This window comes from Indicator indicator, chromosome 7, assembly GCF_027791375.1.
Source record: "Indicator indicator isolate 239-I01 chromosome 7, UM_Iind_1.1, whole genome shotgun sequence".
NCBI lineage: Eukaryota > Metazoa > Chordata > Aves > Piciformes > Indicatoridae > Indicator > Indicator indicator.
This window is the reverse complement of record NC_072016.1, coordinates 4,489,166-4,504,545: the sequence shown is the minus strand read 5'-3', so window position 1 is coordinate 4,504,545 and position 15,380 is coordinate 4,489,166. Positions and strand designations below refer to the sequence as shown.

At 42.2% G+C, this 15,380-nt stretch overlaps 1 protein-coding gene across 1 annotated transcript in view; it reads right to left on the bottom strand.

The window, feature by feature from the left end:
* HSPA12A (heat shock protein family A (Hsp70) member 12A) overlaps nt 1–15,380 on the bottom strand; it is a 59,810-nt gene that overhangs the window by 15,413 nt on the left and 29,017 nt on the right. Inside the window, exon 7 of the mRNA XM_054382319.1 lies at nt 11,993–12,109. Within this exon, the coding sequence (XP_054238294.1) occupies nt 11,993–12,109 (117 nt within the window). The remainder of the gene's footprint in view (nt 1–11,992; nt 12,110–15,380) is intronic.

The window sequence follows — 15,380 nt, the reverse complement described above, 5'->3', positions numbered from 1 at the left end:
TCTAGAGTCAGGGCCACAGCAAATTGCAGCTGGGTCTACTTCAGTGCTAATGATCACATTAACTTGCAGACTGGTGGTCTTCACTGCTGCAGGAGAAGCACAGAGGCCACTCTGAGCTCTTGATGCCCATTCGGTGCAGGGAATAGTTCAGCTCAGTTCTCTGGAGAAAATAATCTGATGGAGACCTGTTTTTCACCCATTTAGTAATGTTTGCTACATCACTTTCAGGGTCAAATGGAATCAGGAAATTATTCCAATACATACTCATACATTTTCAAAAGTGCATTCTGCTCATGTTGAGCAGAAGCAGATTTCACTTAATGTTGCACTACCAGCTCAGCTTACCTATCTGTAAAATTAACACACTATAGCCTGTACCCTTTATGCATTGAAAGACTCTAAAGAAAAAGATTTTGTGAACTAAATACAGAATAAGATACTGTATTACCTTCATGACAGTTAAATTCCATCTTTCAGAAAGAGAGAAACAGGTCTGATTAGTTGAATGATAATTTACTGCTTTGGTGATTTTTATAATCATCTAAGATCTGATCCAGTCAGTGCCATAGGCACTGCACTCACAATTAATAAGACATTTCCAGATACAAAAATGCAGCATAAAAAAAACAGCTAAACATGTGCAAGAGGACAACCACCCTCATCAGACAGTTGGAACACCAAGGCACAAAGACTACTAAAAGCCTTCCATTTTTTTATGCAGGAAGCCAGGATACGGTGGGAATTCATTCCCCAACCTCAGTTCTGTATCCCAGCCAAATGCCACTCTTCACCAAACAGAAAGCTTCAGGTTCTGCAGGTGACATGTAGCATGGTGGGTGAGAAACTCAACATGAGCAGCCAGTGTGCACTTGCAGCCCAGAAAGCCAATCTTATCATGGGCTGCATCAAGAGAAGTGTGGCCAGCAGGTCAAGGGAGGTGAGACCCCACCTGGAGTACTGCATCCAGTTCTGGAGCCCCTATTACAAAAAGGATCTGGACATGCTGGGAGGTGTCCAGAGAAGGGCCACCAGGATGAGCAGAGGGCTGGAGCTCCTCTCCTATGGAGACAGACTGAGAGAATTAGGATTGTTCAGTTTGGAGAAGAGACTTTGGAGAAGGTCTCCTTGGAGACTTTCTTGTGGCCTTCCAGCATCTGAAGGGGGCTACAAGAAAGCTGGGGAGGGACTTTTTAGAGTGTCAGGGAGTGATAGGACTGGGGGGGATGGAACAAAAGCAGAAATGGGTAGATTCAGATTGGATGTTAGGGAGAAGTTCTTCACCAGGAGGGTGGTCAGACACTGGAACAGGTTGCCCAGGGAGGTGGTAAAAGCCTCATATCTCTGGAGATTTTTAAGGCCAGACTGGATGTGGCTCTGAGCAACCTGCTCTAGTGTGATGTGTCCCTGTCCATGGCAGGAGAGTTGGAACTAGATGATTCTTGAGGTCCCTTCCAGCCCTGACAATTCTATGATTCTATGTGCAGAAGCTGCAGGGACAGCTCCATCACAGCCTTGGGACCCCTGTTCTACTTTCACATTTTGACACATCCACCAACTTCACTACTTTAATCACTTCTGAAGCAATACTGCAGATCCTGATCCATCCTTCTGGGTAGCAGCAAGAAACTTTTTAACTTGTTTTACTACTAAAGCCACATTTGTAGGCACTAGAGATAAAATTTAGGAGTTAGATTCCACAAAAAAGCTCATAAATATAATGTGCTACATTAAGTAGGACAACATCAGTTAGCAAAAAAAAAAACAAAACAGAAGCTGTGAATGAACATCAACATTTTTCTGTTTTCCAAGATATTTATTATAATTAGCAACAATAGGAAAGCCATGATTGCAAGTTAAGCATGGTGCAGCCTTCATGAAGAAAGTATTGTGTGACTGAATCAAGGCAACACAAAACAGCAGTTGGAAATTAAGTGCCTTGTGAAATTCACACTGTTTAAACTAATCAGTTCATTGTGTTAAGGGATTCATGATAACACCATCCACTTAGTGCCTTGCTAAGTGAGCTCTTCTCTAATCCTCCTCCTTTTTCACTAGCTAGCACTTTCTCTGGTTCTATGGCATCAAACTGGGATGTCACAAATAAACGACTGAGATCTAATTACAGAGGCAGAGCATGCCAGGAAAGACGATGAGCAACATGGGAAAAGACTCAGCATTATCAGAGGCACATAAGGGGGAGCTGGGTTGGCAGGGAGTGGGGCTATTGGGTATCATAAAGCTGCATGAAAAACACAGTCCATGCAGATCTTCAGTTCAAGATTTAAGAAGCCTTCACAAAAAACACCTGAAAAATCACTATGCCATCACACACACCCATGCTTTGCCCTTAGTCTTCAGACTGACAAAGAGTATTCCAATACAATAAGCATCATTATTAAATACAACAGAGTGAGGTCAGACAGAGCCTATTTAGGCCACTCCACTTATCTGCTCAGATTCTTACAATTGCTCAACAGCCACAGAACAAACAGGATTTTCAAAGGCACCCAGATTCCTCTTAGTGACCACAGCAGAGAGGCTGGTTTGCCCACAGGAGGGGAAAGAGCTGCTAGGTACTACCCACCTTTCAAAAATTCATTCTCAGGATTTCAGAGATGAAAAGTGAGAATTAACATCTGTTTCTTTGGTTTAAATCCAGCCAACACAATGCTTGGGTAGTGGCTGATCCTGCAAAGATCTGACATCTGCAATGGCACAGAGGCATTTTTTTGCTTTACAGAATCAAGACCTTTTTGCTTTCTCTTAAACACTTGCAATGCATACATGCATATAGGTATGTATCAATGCACACATTTTCACCCTGCTGTGGCCTGCTGTTTCTGCATGAATGTGTATGTGGAAGGGCTAAGAAGTGTAGATCAGCATTTTATTTCTAATTAGGCTTAGTTTTATGGTGGAAGAAATTCTTGGATACCAACTTCAAAATGTAATAATTGTATAAACTATTACTGTTAATTCCAAAGAAATCACTAGACTCACTTACAGCCCTCTGCTCCAGCACTGAAATCCTTGTTATTTCTCAGTATAAGTATTCCTGACTGCTAATTTCCATGAGTATTAGCCACAGAATGAGCTCATTTGCACCCCTCAGTTCAAGATAGACATGGAGAAAGTGGAGAGTGTTCAAGGAGGGCTGCTAGAGAACATGCCCTGTAAGAGGAGGCTGAGGGAACTTGATTTGTTTTAGTCTGGTAAAGAAGCAGCCAAGGAGCAAGCAAACAGCTGCCTGCAGCTACCCAAAGGGTAGTCACAAAGACAGCAGAACACAACTTTTCTGTCTTGCCAGCAGATACCACAAGGGGCAACAGTCATATATTGCAGCTTGTAAAACTCCAATAGGATGTTACAAAGCCCCTTTTTTACTAGGAAGGTGGTGCAGTGCTGGAACAGCTGCACAGAAAGGCATCTACGTCCTCAGACATTTTTAAAACTTGGCTAAAGAAATGCACTGCTGACCTGATGTAGGCAACAGCCCTGCTTCAAAGGGAAGGTCAGATTAGATGACCTCCAACAGATGCTTCCACAATTCTAAAATGGTGCAGGTACTACACACTAAGAAAGATCAGAACTGCTGGTAGAAATTTTTTCCCAAATGCTGAAGACCTACACACTTTCTCATTCCTTGTCTTTTTGAATGCTGTGCCAAATCCCTGCCTGTATCCTTGAGGAGAAGCCCACTGTGCCTGACAGTATGAGAGCAGTACCAGACTCACTGTAACAAGCCTGCATTTATTCAGGGCTTCACAGGTCTCCATAGGGAGTTCAGTTATCTTAGCAACTAGAACTTTTATTTAAATGTCTTGAGATCAGAAGGAAGCATTTATCACAGTAATTTTTTTACCTGAATGCTTCACTTTTAAAATCCAAAAATACAAAGAGTACAACAGTCCTAAGTAGTCTTTGAGCCTTAAACATCAGCCATCAGTCACTCTAAAGTGATTCAATATAGGGAAAGCAATTACCTTAATGGATCAAGCATCCACAAGTTGAGTTTACAACACTAATACAATCTGCACACACACACACACAAATCTGCCTTAGTCCAGTGTCTTGTTAGAAAGGGAAATTCAATTCCTAATTAATTCCTTTTCCTGCATTTGTTTGTAGACAAAAAAAAAAACACAAAAAAACCCAAAAAACACCAAACCAAACAAACAAAAAAAAAAAAAAAACAGAAAATACAAATAGCAGATCTGGACTCTAAGTTCAACTCTTTAGTGTTCAGCTCTGCTCCCCAAATACCACACTTAGACCAAACTTTGTGAAGTAATCCACTAAAGCAAATGCATCAGTTTCTGAGTATCTAACTCAATACCAAGGTTTACAATGGAGCTATCACTGAAGTTTGTTGGAATAGAAGTTGGTTGGACTCTTAATTATCAATCTGGCTACCGTGCTGCTTAGCAAGATGGTTTGGATCCAAGCAGAATCTATTTGGTATTACATTTCTGTTTACTAACCTATCAGTAGAGCTACTCCTATGAAAAAAACCCTGAAGTACAGCCTGTAACACTGCTCCCTCCTAATAGTTGTTTAGAATCTATGGTATTATCCTATTCTGAAAAGCAGGGTGATAAATGTGGCATGTGGAACTGTAATGAAGTGTGACTTTTACTTTCAGCCCACTCTGAATGATGAATTTTGTGGAGCTGCTGTCAGAAATGCTGCATTTGTGTGGTCACTGCTTAGATGAACTGATTTGTTATAGATGGCTAGGTTGTCCTGCTGACACAAATGCCTTTTCTAAGCATGGCTAGACAGCCTCAATTTATTTTTCCTGCTGTTGCTAAGAGCAGAGGTTCCTTTACCAATGCCTTTCTACACTTTATGTGTATACAGAAATGGTCATATACAGCATTTCTGTCATCTATTCTTTGCATTTTCAACCTGAACATGGAGTTCTTTGGGACTGCAAACACTGTTTGATTCTATTATTAAAACCCATACTCATCAGACCTTCTTGGATTTGTATTATAAATTCCTTTTTTTTCATTTATAAAACAAAAAAATGCATTAATTATAGGATTATACTTCTAGTCCAAACGGTAAGGTAAATGCAGCATCTTGCAGAAAACAACAGTGGTAACAAAAAGGGCTCCTCCCTATCAAACCTTCCAAAAATGTCAGCCTCCTCTCACAGTTAGAGGAGGTCCTTTAGCTGGTCTTAGTTCAAAAAACTTCAGGAAATTTATAACTTAAAACTGTACTGTGACAGCTCTGATAGGGAACATCACCCTACCCCAAAACTAGCTGACATGAAATTCTGAAATCACCAAATTTCTTCCTTTACACAGCAGGTTACACCAAATCTCCAAATTGCTTTTTTTGTTGTTGTTGTGCCTCTGCCCTTTCATTCTTCATAAAACCTGACAGGTATTGAGACCATAAATAAATCTAAATCTGCATTACTCAAGCTGACACCCACAGTGCTGAATGATAATGTGCTAATGGAAAGGTTATGCTTGTTGACATGTTGATGGTAAGTGGGTTCACAGTGGCATTGTGTCCCTCTTTCCGATAGGGTGAAGCTGCTGCAGCTCACTCCCAAGTAACTGCTGCCACAGATCACATTTGTGCAGTAAATGAAAGCCCAGCTCCAAGTGGTATTACCAAGAATTTTTTGCTGCATTACACGATATCCCCCAAGGTGCAGGAGGACATTAGCTGCAAGTTTTACGAGTAGCATGCATTAGAAAAAATGAAGCCATTAAATTCTCATAAGCTTTTCAATTTTTCATGTTATATTATTCTAAAAAAGCTTTTTGCACCATTGGCATGCACCAGTTACCACAACAGCCAAGCCTGCCTCTCTTCCTGTTTAAGTACCCTCCTACTGTCTCCAGCTCTCCTCTTCCCTTCAAAATATCCTCATTGCAGGTCCTTGTGGCTCAGGCTGATTTTATTAACGAGACACAAGTAGTTCTGACTGAGAGGGGTTTTACCAAGAAAAATACATTTGCTCTTTTTTGTTAGCTGCATCTCACTTTGTACATTGGGCTTTTTGATTTTGCTTTAATAGGTCTCACTCTAGTTCCACTTCCAGCTTGTATTTGTTTTCTCTGCTTTTGCAGTTGTACACTAGCATCTCAGATGTCTTTTAGATCCATCTATTATCCTCCTTCATTGTCCTTTCTATGAACTCATTATAAACAATCCTACCCACTAGTTGTAGACCTTGTCCAGAGTGATTTATATTTGTTTGCAGACTTCTATCTCTACCACCCCTCCTCCTGACTGTAAGTTTAAAGTCTTTCAGATTGTTGTTTTCTTCTTTTGGCTGGAAAACTCCATCTAGTACAGTCCTTCCACCAGACAGAAGAAAGATGCTAATTTTTATCTACTTCTGTTGGTTCCAGTGCCCTTTCAGGCAATTTCTAAGATCCTGAGAAACATGTTCCACAGCTTTATACAACAGGCAGAGATCTCTCCACCTATTTTATTTCACTTGCTTGCAAAATAAAGCTTCCAGATACTCCAACTCGTGCCACAGAAGTGGACAAGCAGAAATGTACAGAACTGGATTAGCAGATGGCTTTGTCAGCTACCTCTGCTTTCATGTGAACCTGGCTGGATAATTAAAATGTGTAAACTGAGATCAATTAGTACACAGTTCCCACTCTGCTGAGTTTCTACTCTGTAACCTTCACTCCTCAACTAGTTATCTTCTCCTAATGAAACATGGCTACAAGATTCAGACTCCTTCCTAACATATCACTTAATAAATATTTTAATCCTTGTGATCAAAAGGATATCCTCACAAAAGTGATAGACTGACTGGAGAGAACTCCAGAGGATACAAATAACCAAGATGGTTGATGTACAAATGTACTTTTGCCTCCTCTGTCTCCACTTACAAGTACTGTTTCCAAGAAACCACCAGCTTCCCAGTACTGCCTATGCCTGAGCATCACTGCCTGTTTATGCTAGAGGTCTGTTACACTCTGCCTAGACAAATAAATTTCAGCTGAGTGTGTTTTAAGTACCAAAGAAAATACTCACAAAGCAGTAAACTGTAGCTCAGCTTCACAGGTACCAATCTGGTTAAGTCTCTCTAGCCATCTTCTTAAAAGTTAAACATATTTCACATCATGTTTTTATTCTCAAGGAATTTTGTGTGCTGTCACATTATTCCTTGATCTTATCTCCAAAGGTTTCCACAGAGCAGGTTTGTACTGGTAAATGTAATGCAATTTAACTCTGGAACACAATGTGTTAAATAATTCTCATCCCATGCATTCCATGACAAAACTGATGTGAAAACATTAATAAATGTTCAGTACAAGAACTGGTTAAAGAAAGCCTCTGGAATTCCAGGCTCACTGGACCTCGACTGCCCCTCTGTTTATTTATACAAGCTTGCCATGCAAATGATTTTGCTATTTGTAACTGAAAGCCAAATCTGCTTACGAGCTCTAGAACTCCATTTCAAACTGAAAAGAATCCTCAACATCTTCAAGCAGACCAGCTGACCATGTCTGAAAGCCTGCAGAATATCCCAGGCAAGCTTATGAAAATCCCCTACCCATCCTTTTCCTTTGCTCTGCCCTGTGTGCATTTGGTATGTTGTGTTCTACTTTCTGTTTCACAGCTCTGCATTCACAGACTCCTCTCACACTCCAAACTCTTCCTTAAAATCTTATTCTTATGGCATGTCCAAGGAATTCCAGCCTGCAGATTCTGTTCTGCGCTTAGTGAGCCCAAAGAACGTGTACTGAAAGATGAGCTGGAAGAATGCCTTACTAAAAAAGAAATACTCTGCCAAGAATATTGGATCCTATGTTCCTCTAATAAACAATCCACACTGCCTGAATTTCATTTAGATAAGGGATTAAAAGCACTGCTCATGGTAACATCCCAAGGCAGTAAAGTGCTGTTAAGACTGAACCAACTATTCATGCATACCTAGCTCAGATGGATTTCTACCCAAATAGCCTTGAATACTTTCAGGAGTTTCATCTCTCCATTAGCATCCTTTCTTTTTCTTTTTTTTCTGTCATCAGTAACACATAAATAACAAAACAGTGAATTTTCTTGTGTCACTAAGACCTCAGACAAAACAGAGGTGAGATGTTGGGCTTGTGTCCATGTTCACATGCCATTCTGATGAGGGAGGCTGTAAGTGCCCAGGCCATGATCACAAGCAGGGAAGTGGCTTCCCACCACCATGTAAGCCATCTTTTCATGTTGGGGTGTAAACTTCAGGTCTAGTACAGGTAGCTGCATTTGGCTGCTTCTGCAAGAACAAGAATAAGGACAGGTTTCCACCTACATGAGCAGGATGGAGTCCTCCCACATCCTGTCCAACCAGACTACACTACCAAGGTCTCCAAAATAAGAAAATATAGCAGGAATTGGAATTTATTACTCACAATGCAAGTTCTTCATGAGAATGAGATTCCTTCTAATACTGGTAAATACAGCACTTCTGACAGAACTACACCAAAGCAAAGGATTTGAAATGTAACAACTAGGACACAGAAACAAGAAAAGTCAACACTATTTGTGATGTTTTACATCTGACTGGTGGGGACAATGGCAAATCCGACTAATGCATCCTAGAAGTCATTACTCAGGATGCAATGAAGACAGATGCAACACAGACTAATCCCAGCAGACATGCTTTGGGAAAGGAAACTTAAGCCAAAGTGGGTCCTACAGAGATGACACTCTGCTCTTGCCACTGAGCTCTTTCCAGGCTTGACAGGGCCTCAACAAGCATCACACATCTTCAGAAGTATCTCTGGACACATAGGAATTAGGCATGAGTGACAGGAGGAAGCATCTGTGAACAGTTTTCAGTAATAAAGCAATTTTGATTCAGTAAAGGGAAGCTGTAAAGACATGCAGCTCTCTACAGCATACCAGACTCAGGAGGCCACAGAGAGAAAGAGAAATGGGAATAAACAAATACCTGTTTCAAAGGGGCAACAACTCAAGTATGGAAGTTAAGGCTATGAAAAGCACAACAGATGAATACAGATGGGGCACATAGGGTAGCAGCAGTAAGAAGCAATGAGGAGCAGTTTTTACATATCAGTAGGTTAATCATAGTCAAGTTTTTGTAGACATGAATAAAATAGCATTTTAGAGAGGGTTTCAGGGAAAGCAAATGAGTTAGCATTACGGATATATCATGTCCAGGACACACAGCTTGTGTCTGAGATGACAGAGATGAAGGAGTCAAATACAGGTTGATTCCCTGCCAAATGCAAGGCTACAAGACCCCTCAGCAGCAATATTCTGAAAAGATACAAAACAGGCCAGGTTACAGTTGCCAAAACCAAGAAAAAGCAGTTGCAGTAACCAAGATGCAAAATCCATGACTGCTTTGATGACACCTTAGCAGTATGTACAGACAGTATGGTCATGCAGACAGTATTAGCAGGAGTTTGATAGGCTGGATGGAAAGAGAGAGGAAGAACTGTGAGCTGAAGGGAACTCCCAGATTACTCACTTAGATGAGAAAGAAGCACAGCAGCTGGAAGGGAGACTCGTAGGAGCCCTTGTTTAGATTAAGAGTTCCAGGGTAGCAATGCTTTGTTTAGGCAAGAAAGACATTAGGGAATATCAGAGAAGCACTGAGAGTGTAGGCTGTACAAAGCTGATGGATGTGGAGTGCAGAAGCGGATCTACAGCAGTTCTTACTTGACTTTATTAAGTCCATGCAATATTGAATTTTGCCTAGACAACTACTTAACCACTCCCAAAAGGCTGAGGTTTACATTGTGAACCAATGGCTGAAGCTGTTGGCATTTTTGATCTTTCAGTTACATCCTTGCCAAAGATTACTCAAGTAGATTTCTGTAGCTCATTAACATTTCCCACTAGCTAAGTCTCAGCTTACCCCAGTGGTTGTACTTCAGTGTGTTTCCAGTAGCAAAGTTTCTAGCACTGCTTTTCACACTTTACTCAGTGCCTTAGGACAACAAGCTCTCATTTTCAAGATGCTTGCATGTTCCAGTAGCTAGCAACAAGAGCTGCAGCTTCTGATCCACCTGTACATACTGCTTTGAGGAATGTGTTGGATTCAGGAATCAGAAAGACTGAGTATCTGAAGGGGGGCTACAAGAAAGCTGGGGAGGGACTTTTTAGCATATCAGGTAGTGATAGGACTAGGGGGAATGGAACAAAGCTGGAAGTGGGGAGATTCAGGCTGGATGTAAGGAAAAAGTTCTTCACCATGAGAGTGGTGAGAGCCTGGAGGTGCCCAGGGAGGTGTTTGAGGCCCCATCCCTGGAGGTGTTTGCAGCCAGGCTGGATGAGGCTCTGGCCAGCCTGATGTAGTGTGAGGTGTCCCTGCCCATGGCAGGGGGGTTGGAACTGGATGATCCTTGTGGTCCCTTCCAACCCTGACTGATTCTATGATTCTATGAATGGCAATGCAGAATTCTCCGTTTTCTGCACTTCTTTCTTCATCCCCATTACTTTAAAGGGAACAAAATAAATTGTGTGAAGTAAATATCAATTACTTCCCTAAACCCTTGTTTTCCTATAATTGCTCACACACCCCAAGTTAAAAATCCTGTCAGTCCTTGCTGTTTAGCAAGCTTGCCAATAGAAGTACACACAATCACAGACACAACCACAGACACAGACACTAATTAACAACATTCCACTGCGCCACGAATGAGAAATGCCAAGAGATCTACCTCACCCTGCCCTGCTCCCTGCACAGCTCCCAGGTCACGAGCACACATGCACACAGACAGCAAGCAGACAACAATATACAGAGATAATGAATGGGTCTCTAGTGTTTCAGATTTACCTACAACCGTGTCCTTCCATCAGAACTTTAAGAGTGTTTTGCTTCTGGCACTAGCATTAGCAATCCCACAATAAAGACTGTTAAGAAAAATGTTGCTCAACATTAGAGATAGTTAGAAACTGGAGTTAGAAAAAAAAAATCTGTGTGCTTCTCAGGAGCACTCTGCAAAGTACTCATGAACTACCAAGCTATGTTCAAGCTTGAACATATACGATTTCACCTCAACACAAGGAGAAACTTCTTTACAGTTGAGGGTGACAGAGCACTGGGACAGGCTGCCCAGAGAAGCTGTGGAGTTCCCCTTCTCTGAAGACTTTCCAAGCCCACCTGGATGCATTCCTGTGTGGACTACCCTAAGTGATCCTGCTTTGGTGGGAGGGGGTTGGACCCGATGATCTCTGGAGGTCCCTTCTAACCTCTAACGTACTGTGATACTGTGATACCAGATACTTTACAAACTGCATCACAGAGCTGCTGCCAATGGGGTTATGAAAATCTCTGCCCAAAACCAAAACAAACAAACAAATAAATAAACAACCCAACCCAACTACCCTGATGAAAAGAAGAACATGTACATTTCTTGTATTAAAGACGCAAACTGCCTGTGGAAAGTGCACATATGGGGAGGGAGTCAGGGGGGAAAGAGTTAAATGCAGATAAACCTCTTCCTGGTGAAAACAGCATTTGAATTTAATTTTATATCCAGTCAATCCTGTTCACAGTCCTTTCATTCCTACTGTGGGAAAATGGGAACTGGGGAAAAAAAAAAAAAGTCCCACTCAGGAGACTTTCCTTTCCCTCCTCCTTTTTTTTTTTTTTTTTAACTTTGAAAGTAAAGTCTGTGATGACCTAAAGAAAATAACAAAACAAAACTGTGTCCAGTATTTTAAAACCAGCTTTCCCTTGGGTCTCAAAACTGCATCTGTTCCATGTGCACTGAATTCAGCAGGAATACAGTGTAAAAGATGACTAAAACAGCAGACTCTGCAGTGAGGGACACAGAAGGCATTTAAGAGGTGAATTCATGCAACTCAAAGCTACTGCTTGGTAGAGCTAACTTCTCTTTCAGTGCTTCTAGTTTGACTCTTTTTTGTCTATGTTTACACAGTTTATACTAGAGCTAATTGTTACAAATACAGCTTATCATTTAGCCTGTCAACTAGAGCTTTTTAAAGGGGCCTTTCCACAATCAGTCTGTAATATTACCTTGTAGGCAGCTTGTCTCATAAACTGCTTTGCAGGCTGCTTCCAAATAGCTGGCACTGTAATGACCCATCTCACTTCATTGTTTTCAAAGTCCGAGCCCCCTTGGTCACTGAGCTCCTGAACAAAAGAAAAAAAAAGAGGAAAACCAAAAATGACAAAGCTGTCAGCTTTGTAAGAAAACATTCTTTTCTGCTGGCTTTAGTAACCATAACTTTCTCTTTTCAGTTTCTTTCCCCTGTTACACCCATGCTACAGATCAGAATTATTGCCAACCTGTCGAGAATGCTTTGCTGTGCCAAACGTGGGAATTAGGGTTGATGCCTTTTCAAGGAGGCCTGTAAAGAAGTTTACTGCTTAACATGAAGTAGAAAAGTTAGGTTTTGCAAAAGCAGCTCAGGCACTGCTGAATTTTACAGAACCTCTACATACCTTCTTAGTGGCAGTGTGGGATTTGCTCACAACTGGAAGAATTCACACTTGCATCTTGGTTAATACACAGAAAAATATTTGAGGTATCACTGATCAACATCACGTTTTACAATCTGGGTTTTTCAATGACTTCTTTATGCACCACTTACCTTTAAATCAATTTTTTCCAACTCAGTTAACAAGGGGAAGTTACAGTTAAATCTTTTTAAAAGAGACTGATTGCTCCTTGAAAATTTTGCTTCAAGCAAACATTCAAGACTAGTTTCATTTTTTTATTGTCCTTTCCCTCCCGCCCCCTTAAAAAGAGGAAAGTCTGTACTGCATTTGCAAATTAGGTGATACACTGACATGTTTTGGGACAGGTTCCAAGTAAAATGTCATTACCATATGTCCTATCTAAATTTCCATCCAAACAGGGAAAGGTTCAGAAAGGTGAACAACAGGCCTTTAGAAGGTAAAAAAATGTTTCTGCATGTGCAGTGCCAAGGTGTTGTATTTGTTTAGCTATGCAGCAGTTCAGAAATTCAGGCTAGAAAAGTAGCACCTTTATACTGCACAGAGCACCAGGAATGGACAGATTATAGTCCAAAGCAACAGCAAATTGACACTGCTTGCCTAATGAGCTTCAGCATGCACTCATAAATCACAGGATTTATTTATTAACATCAAGAAAGTATGTAGCCCTGAGCAAGCAGAACAGCAAATGCAAGGGATTCCACCCAACCACATTCGTATCCACTAAGAACTACCCCAGACTATGCACAGGTTTGAGTCTGTGGCTCCAAAATCAGCCTCAAAATCTAGTTAAATAAGTCTTTTGACAGGATGAGGAATTTCAGTTCTAATAGGAGGATTGTTTCTTGGTAGCCATAAAGAATGGACTGAGATCTCAAGACAGAATAAACTAAACCATTCACAAAAGTAGGCTGGTTTTGAACAGCAAGGCTATAGAATCATAGAATCAGTCAGGGTTGGAAGGGACCTCAAGAATCATCCAGTTCCAACCCCCCTGCCATGGCCAGGGACACCTCACACTAGACCAGACTGGCCAGAGCCTCATGCAACCTGACCTTAAACACCTCCAGGGTTGAGGCTTCTACCACCTCCCTGGACAACCCATTCCAGGCTCTCACCACTCTCATGGGGAAGAACTTCTTCCTTACATCCACTCTGAATCTCGCCACTTCCAGCTTTGTTCCATTCCCCCCAGTCCTATCACTACCTGAGATCCTAAAAAGTCCCTCCCCAGCTTTCTTGGAGCCCCCTTCAGATACTGGAAGGCCACAGAAGGTCACCTCAGAGCCTTCTCTTCTCCAGACTGAACAGCCCCAACTCTCTCAGTCTCTCCTCATAGGAGAGGTGCTCCAGCCCTCTGCTCATCCTGGTGGCCCTTCTCTGGACACCTTCCAGCATGTCCAGAGCCCTCTTGTACTAGAGGCTCCAGAACTGGATGCAGTACTCCAGGTGGGGTCTCAGCAGAGCTGAGCAGAGGGGGAGAATCACCTCCTTTGACCTGTTGGCCACACTTCTCCTGATGCAGCCCAGGCTCTGGTTGGCTTTCTGGGCTGCAAGTGCTCACTGACAGCTCCTGTTGAGCTTCTCATCCACCAGCACCCCCAAGTCCCTCTCCTCAGGGCTGCTCTCCAGCCAGTCCCTGCCCAGCCTGGATTTGTGCTTGGGATTGCTGAGATGAATATTTTGATTTGACTCAGGAACTACTATGCCTACATTGACATTATGCTTGTGCATTTCAGGCCATTTGACTGTTTAGATGAGATTTTAAATCTCAAAAACTGTTTACTGGCCTTCTAATACCTGAAGAGGGCCTACAAGAAACTTGGAGAGGGACTGTTTGCAATGGGCTGTAGTGACAGGACAAGGGGCAATGGCTTCAAACTAGGAAAGAGTAGATTTAGATTGGGTGTTAGGAACAAGTTTGTTACCATGAGGGTAGTGGAACACTGGAACAGGTTGCACAGGGAGGTAGCTGAGACCCCATCCCTGGAGATAGTCAAGGTCAGGGCCAGAAGGGCTCTGAGCAATCTGATGGCTGTCTGCAAGGGGTTGGACTAGATGACCTTTGGAGGTCCCTTTCAACCCAAACCATTCTATGATTCTGTGATTCTATGATCCATGTCACAGGAGAGTATAAAAAAAAATGTCTTGTAACTTTAGAAGAACATTACAAGAAATTAGCATCACAACATTTCAAATGGAAAATAAAATGCATTTTCTCTCCCAACATCATCCACAGTAGGGAGGTTGGGGGCATTCACCAGAACAGAGTACAGATTCACAAATTAATTTTGGTTCTTAATGTTTGTTACATTTTCTGCAGAAATGTGCATTAGAGATTGAAGCAATCAAACAACACAGACAACATCAAGTTGGGCAGCAGTACTGATCTGCTTGTAGGAAGGCTCTACAAAGGAATTTGGACAGGCTGGATCCATGGCACGAGGCCACTTGCATGAGCTTCAACAAGGCCAAGTGCCAGGTCCTACAGACAGGGCACAAGCATCCCATCCAATGCTACAGGCCTGGGGAAGAGCATCTGGAAAGCTGCCAAGCAGAAAAGGACCTGGGGATGCTGGCTGGCAGCTGGTTGAATAGGGGACAGCGGTGTGCCTGGGTGGCCAAGGCCAACATTTTGTATCAGAAATAGTGTGGCCAGCAGCACTAGGGAAGTGATTGTCCCTCCATACTTGGCACTGGTGAAGCCATAACTTGAATATTGTGTTCAGTTCTGGGCTCTCCACTACAAGAAGGACATTGAAATGCTGAAGTGGGTCCAGAGAAGGGTGACCAAGCTGGGGAAGGGTGTAGAGTATAAGTCATATGAGGAGCAGCTGAGCAAACAGCTGACAGAGGCTACTGAGTTTGGACAAAAGGAGGCTCAGAGCAACCACCCTCAACAACTACCTGAAAGGATGTTGCTACAGGGTGGGTGTTCATCTCT